Here is a 7211-nt window from a genome sequence, read left to right on the forward strand (position 1 = left end):
GACGGATAAGAGAAGAAGGGCGGGCTTCATGGGCGACAGGGATTTTCCTTCGGGGCTGCACCGCCGACTCGTCCACGAAGACAGGAGGCGCTCGTCAACAGGCGGCGACGCGCGCGCAGCACAACGACGACGACGACCGCGACGACGACGCCTACGCCGCCTACGACGATGAGGACGACTACATCGAGGCGCTCGCGTACCATAACGAGGAGGTGAAGGACGACAGCGACGACTACGTCGCGGCCGTCTTCCACGAATGGCAGCAGACCGTGGCGGAGGACCGCCCGGCCTGTCGGAGGATGAAGCCCTTCGACTGGCACTATAGGACTCGGCGGCGCCACAACCGCAGCCCTGGGCGCCTCCTCCACCGCCGCCACAGCCGCAGCCCTGAGCGCCTCCTCCATCGCCGCCACAACCATATCCCTGGGCGCCTCCACCGCCACCACAGCCGCAGCTCTGGGCGCCTCCACCTCCAGCACCGCCGGCGCGCCCGGCGTACGCTCCCCCGGATGGCAACTGGTCGTGGGTGATACCGGAGCTCATCGTGCTCGACAGCGACAAGGAGCAGCAGTAGGCGTTAGGGTTTTTTTTCATGTTTTAACTATGTAAATTATGTTTCATGTATTAAAAAAATGATTCGGCCAAAAAAATGCGTCCTGCCGCTGGAGTCACCCCCACGCAAACGGACGCGCGGTCGATTTCGACCATTTCAGCCGAACCTAAAATGCGTCTCGCCCGCTGGAGGTGCCCTAAGCTCCAACCGGTACCACCGGTCTACCTACCGCGCTATTCTTTGCTGCCAGGTACTCACAGATGATGTGATGATGTCATTGTGTGTATGACAAGGCAAGCCCACGTGGCATCATAGTGGCTTTTATTTTTGAGCATCGATAGTCGCTTATGTCCGATACTCCCAGCTGAAGGGCTAGCGCGGCTGCAAAAACAAGATGCAAAAATACGGTATCCCAACATCTAAAAAAGAAGGTTACCATTATTTTCGTGTATCTCAACTATGTTCTTTGCTCTCAAAAATATAACTACAATGTATCCCAAAAAATAGTCTAACTACAACATGTATATTGGAGACATTACAGATTAGTTGCCTGCTACTGATACACAAAATCTGAAGTGTTTAGAGCTACTGTTACACGACCATCAACATTAAGTTACATGTAGCCTAGCTGAGCCGACAACAGAAAGAAATTATTTAATGACCATTTACAACGAAAGGTTAAGCATCATCCTGTCATCTCCACACTGTGTTGTAGTGGTTAAGGAAAAATCGGAAGTCCGGATGATGAACTTGCCGACTGCGAAGCCAGTCATCCGCCGCCTGCATCAGGGAGGCAGCAAGCTCCTGTTGTTGAGACCTGTCCGATGACCAAATAGAGCTCCGCAACTTGTATGGTGCCAGTCCAAAGACAGGCAGTGTTAGCTTACCAGCTTCATTAATGCAGCAGTTGATGCCCCCAAAACTCGAACATGCACGTGTGCTAGGATCAGTATCTGCAGGAAAATTTGTACTCATTCAAGGAATCAATGAGGAAAATCTGATAGAATTACACCGGAAAGAAGGGAGACCAACTTGATGCCAAAGAAAAAGAAAGAGTACTTACTCTCGGTAGGTGTAGCTAAGTAATGAAATGTCAAGAAACATGCATCCAGATCCTTGAGTGTTGGTCCAGTCGGGATTCTATATATGGGGTACCTGCAATTGTAAGCCCCAGGATGAAACGAATAGGTGGAATCATAGTAAATCTCCATTGATAGTACGGAGTATTGCTTCTCTACACAAGTTATCTTAACTGAAATTTAGCAAAGTGAGGAACCCTTTAGATCAATCAATACAACAATTACAACTGTGGTAGGATCCTCTGTTTGCTCCTCTATCACTCCCTATTATTAACTGGTTAGCATTCTATTTGATAAGACACAATGACATTGCAAACCGAGGGCTGCGTGCTCGCTCTAATTACCCAATCGAAAAGATAAGCACCAGATGCTTCCACAGTTCCACTGAAAACATGGCATCACAAACTACATGAGAATCTAGAGCGTTAGGGATGTACCATGCAACAGACATCCAGCTGGTTGGTAGCAGGTCACAGCTTCTGAACGTCTTTAAATCTGGAAATTTACTTGCTAGAATAGATACCTGAAGCAGCATGCAGAATAAGCATCAATAGCATATGTGTGGACATCATTCCTAGTGACATGTGAAAGAAGAAGCTTGCCTTATCTGTTAAAGGTTCTCTACCATAAGGTGGATCTCTCTCTAGGTACTCATATACTAGATGAGTGGATGGTGAATGCACTTCACCATCGTCCCTTTGAAAGCCACCATTCTCCAGTCGACATGGAGCTTCCAGGGGTGAAGCTCTTAACTGGTCAGCATCAGTTCCACTGCTATGTTCGCTGCCAGTATCCACAGATTCCCCGTCACTTTCCTCCCAAGGATGCCTTAAGAGAGAAATTTACTAGAAGTCATTATTCTATGAACATCCCAATTGAAGTAAAAAAAAAAATACAGAAAATGCATATCTGTCTTGTTTCTTTCATTAGTTTTGATATCTTTTGGTTTCTTTACGCCATAATGTGGACAATACAGTACATCAGTAATTGTCATTACTGCATCAAGAATCTTGTAATTCTAGGCGAGCTTTACACAGCTGAAAAAATCAAACACGTAATATAAAACATCTTACTCAACAAAGCCAACGGTGTATTTGCATTTAGAATAGAAAAACTCAATAGAAGTGATAACCACACAGTTAAATTTCCAATTTCTGGTCTACACTCCAACCATATGACCACCATTAAATTGATTTGTGCACAACAAATTGATAACCCTAATACAGAACTAAAAATGGTGACTGTAAGCAGTGCCTAACACTAAAATCACATACACATATTTCTTCAAGTAAGACTAGAGGTTTAATCCAATAACTAATTAGTAACTGGTAGGAGCTGGGGTTCTACCGTGCCTCAGGCGTAGATTGTAGGGGAAGGAGGAGAGCGGGCGCGGCCGAGGAGGAGGGCGCCGGCGACAGGGCGCCGTGGCGGCGGGCAAGGCGGCGGTGGCTAGGGTTAGGAGAGACCAAGGAGTCGGCAATAATGATATGATTATGGCTTAATTGTTCACGTCCGATTACAACTAGTATTTATGAGCTGAAAAGATATAAAAATAAATGGGCTAAGCCCCTAATTGGGCCCACGGTTGGGCCCCCTCCTAGTATATGACAGGCCGGTCATAACAGTAACAACTATAGCAACAATTAGAGTAGCAGTGTCGTCGTGGTGGAACGGCAGATGCCATGGGATGGCTTAAGTTGGGGCCGAATGTGCGCTAGAGGATCCGGGGGAGGGTTTTGTTAACAGGGAAAGAGAGAAGATTCCGGATTGTATTCCTAAACTTGGCTGAAAGTCAGAGGTTGAAGAACGTACGGTACAAGACCTAGTTCTACTTGCTATCTAATCAATCTCTTGTCTCGCGCAGGGGTGTGCCACCTCTCCTTATATAGGGGAGAGGGTGGCTTACAAGGAAAGAAACCCTAATGGAATCTTTGATGAGCTAAGCTACTTTATAAAGTTTCTTTGGCCCTGCTGACACCGCTTGTCTTTAATGACATCGTCCAGTATCTTTTACGTCAGCAGTTCCTTAGGCGTCAGGGCTTCGATTAAAACTGAAGTGCTTCGCTCATCCTATCCTTTGGTCCTTGGTGGAATCTTTGACTGGAGCGCCGACATGCTACAGTTGAGCCTATACAAGATCCCCGGTACCTTTACCTCTGAGCTCCTGGATCTTTGCCTTTGTACCTCAATCTCATGTTCCTTGAACTCCGGCATACCCCTCCTGGCATACCGGTTTGTACTAACTTGTCACAGTTTCACTCAACTTTGAGCATCCGAATTAATCTTTAATCCGGTACATAAATACCTTGTCATGGCATAATTGCCATAGTCTTGGCCTACCGGGGGCCATTCCCCCGACAAGCAGCGAAATGTGTGGGTGGTTTTGGCTGGTATATGGGGGTTGTTCGCCACCAATTTATTTTGTAGATTTGTCATTGTTCAAAATCATGTTAGATGGCCAGATTAACCATGGAAAGACTAATAGTTGATTTAAAAAATCAGTTGATAAACGATGTACTAATCGCCAAGACTGATTAAAACCTAAAAAGCAAATCCCTATACAACATCTACTGGTGGTTTAACCAAATCTAAGGTGTTTGTTGAGAACAGCAATTTTCAAAACAATCATTGGCTGCATAACAAACCAAAAAATTGAACATATTATTTTCGTGACTAGACAAAGGTTTCCATGTTTATTTCACTAAGGGCAGATTTATTGGTATTGATCACATTAATTGGATTAATCAGACTAAATGAATTGAAGCTAGCTCCATTAATAAGAAAAGAATACCCAAACTGCACCGTGGTTTTGCTTTAAAAGTATATGACCAAACCACGACTTAAGATCCCTTTCAAATGTGGCACAACAAACAGTTATTTCCTTCACAAGAATAATCAAACTGCCAGTAAACATCCCTTCCAATATGCCATAATCAAATAGCGATATATTAATCTCCCAGACGATTATGAGATATGGTGGTGTACAGAAACTTTTATTAGCAGAAAGATACGTACATGATTCAAATTGTTCTTCATAACTCCATTACTCCAACGATATCTCTAATCAATTAAATAAACAGGTTTGAAAACTATACTCAACAAATGACTAACAATTATTGCAGATGTAACACAAAAAGATCTGAAGTGGAAACTCCACTACATCATCATGTTAGTCAATGTCACATTCTGTAAAGCATTCCCATACAAACATAGTTGAAGCATTCAAATTGAGTAGACAAAAAAACATGGTGTGTTTTAAGGAAATCAAATAGCAGTGCAGATAATTAAATAACCTACCCCAACTTGCTTAGGAAAAAAGGCTTTGATGTTGCTGGTTAAACAGATCGTGTTAAACATGCCATTTCAAATCTTAATAGTAACTCTAAAGGCTGTGTTAGTTTTGCAGCCAAGGAGACCTGAGAGCTAACACTGAAATGCAGTTATTATAGCTCAAAAAAAAAAACAGTACAGTAAAGAAGTGCAGAAAGTTTGACAATAAACTTAAAACATTCACCAATTGTAAGAAATAGCATTCATATTATGGATTCAAAATTGAAAACAAGAAGCTATACACAGCGAAAAGCATACACGAACATGTTCTTACCTTGTTGAAAGCCTTGATGGGTCAGTATATAGCTGTATAGCAGAAAGGTACGGTACATAATATTGTATCACCGAATCACTGCCATTTAACAAAAGGGGGACACCAGCCCCATAAAAACTCCACTCATTGAATGCTTCCCAGAGATCTCCAAGGAAAAAAAACGGTGATGAATGTGTAGCATCACCACCCCTCCATCTCCTCATCTTCGTCTGGATATAATACATAAATACATAATCCTTTCAAAGTGATCAAACTAACACAGTAGAAACTAAGAGCTGCAAATCCAGCATGTTCTTTAATAATTATCGTAGAATACCAATTCTACTCTCACAAAACCATGCTAGCAATCCAAACAACAAAACTACGCCTGGCAACAGAACATTTTTAGGTCAGGTGTTTGCCCATCCCGCAACCCCCTCGAAAACTCAGCTTGGCTGAATCGCATGGCTGCTCACCACCATCAATAGCTCATACCATCACATCTCCTATCCGATGAAGGAAATCGTATCTGATCTATCACCTTCCTCGTATCGATGCTTGCCACTGCGTCACCAGGTTGTTCATAGCTCTTGCTTAGTCACTAGGTTCATAACTCTTGCTTAGCTTAATGGATCACCCAACTGTATTCCGGGATGTGTGCATTCCACAATCCCTTAAGGAAGAGGTTCACTAAGCCTTCTTGTTAATGGGTTTGTGACTTCACAGCAGAGTGTCTAGACTAGGGATAAGCTGGACAAGTACCGTGAGGGAAAGGTGAAAAGAACCCTGATGAAAAACTACATTTACAAAACCTGCCCATCTTTTTTGTATCATAGCTTTATTTGCCCTAAAGTATCATGTAGCACCACGGCTAAGACCTCAGCAAATACAAATTCGCAAAAAAAAGACCTCAGCATATACATGTAAGTAACATAACATTACCAGGTATTATGAATTAGTCATTCACGTTATGTCAGACTTGACAGGAATTCTTAGCCTTGAAACTAGGTAGAGAAAAATTGCAAGGTTTCATTTATAATTAGGGCTAGCAAACTTTCCCCAATGAACAACGAAACAAACCCTTTGCAATCCATAAGTGAAAATCCAAATATGCACGTCTTTATATTCCGCTAAAACTATTCGTCTGAATCCAATCCCTTGAACACACTGCAATCCGTAACATCAAAGGCGCACGCAATACTTTACCAAGGAACAAATTCTGAGAATCCTAACCTTGGGCAAGTACTGCACAGGCACGGAGGGTGTAGTGGAGCTGAGGAACCTCTCCAGATTCCCCGCCTCATCCACCAAAGGCGGCGCTGCACCCGCCTCTGCCGCTGCAGCCGGCGCCTTCACGGCGGACACTGACGGCATCGACGGGGATACACCGGAAACCATCCGTTTCCCCAATTCCCTAGGCGGAGCCGCCTCTGCCATCTCCGCTGGAGCCGGAGGCGCGGGCTTCTGCCTCGACGACCTGTGAGTCGGCGACGGAGACGACGGTCGCTGCCCCTGGGATTGGGCCTGGCTCTGCTGCTTCTGCTGCCGACGGACGTGGGGTGGGTTGTAAAAGCGGTTATTCTCGAATCCGCGAGACGAGGAGGAGGACGCGGCGGCGGCGCCTGACGGGCCAGCCATGGCGGCGATGGTGCTAGGGTCTCAGGCGGCGAGAGAGAGCGAGCGGATAGCTGGGTTTTGGGGGCTTTTACTTTTGGTCGCTGGGATCTGAGGGGAGAGGGAGTGCTGGAGGCGCCGACGCGAGGCGAGGCGGGCGAAGGAATTAGGGAAGGAGAGAGAGGTGCGCGTCCGTTTTCCCTTTTTTTCTCCTTGGGCTCTGCTACCGGGCGGCCCCGCCTACGTCTCAATCCAGGCGGCGGCTAGCTAGACCATCTCACGTGTCAAGGTGGCTTTGCTCAAAAAAAAAAAAAAAAAACGTGTCAAGGTGGCAATTTTGCCGGAAAAAATCCAAAATAAACCCTAAACTTGTAGGCAAAAG

At 45.1% G+C, this 7211-nt stretch overlaps 1 protein-coding gene across 2 annotated transcripts; it reads right to left on the reverse strand.

Moving 5' to 3' along the window:
* Positions 1–973: 973 nt before the first annotated feature.
* On the reverse strand, positions 974–7003 carry LOC124669978. 2 transcript variants are annotated; one of them, XM_047206503.1, is made up of 7 exons: positions 6449–7003; positions 5237–5445; positions 2235–2460; positions 2070–2155; positions 1617–1708; positions 1441–1506; positions 974–1333 (listed from the first exon to the last, which is right to left on the reverse strand). In XM_047206503.1, the coding sequence occupies exons 1-7, from the start codon at positions 6851–6853 to the stop codon at positions 1323–1325; spliced, it is 1095 nt and encodes a 364-aa protein (XP_047062459.1). In that variant the 5' UTR covers positions 6854–7003; the 3' UTR covers positions 974–1322. The 2 variants fall into 2 exon arrangements, with proteins under 2 accessions (XP_047062459.1, XP_047062458.1); XM_047206502.1 differs by having other exon boundaries at positions 974–1506.
* Positions 7004–7211: the final 208 nt, after the last annotated feature.

The sequence above is a fragment of the Lolium rigidum genome, chromosome 7 (genome assembly GCF_022539505.1).
Source record: "Lolium rigidum isolate FL_2022 chromosome 7, APGP_CSIRO_Lrig_0.1, whole genome shotgun sequence".
NCBI lineage: Eukaryota > Viridiplantae > Streptophyta > Magnoliopsida > Poales > Poaceae > Lolium > Lolium rigidum.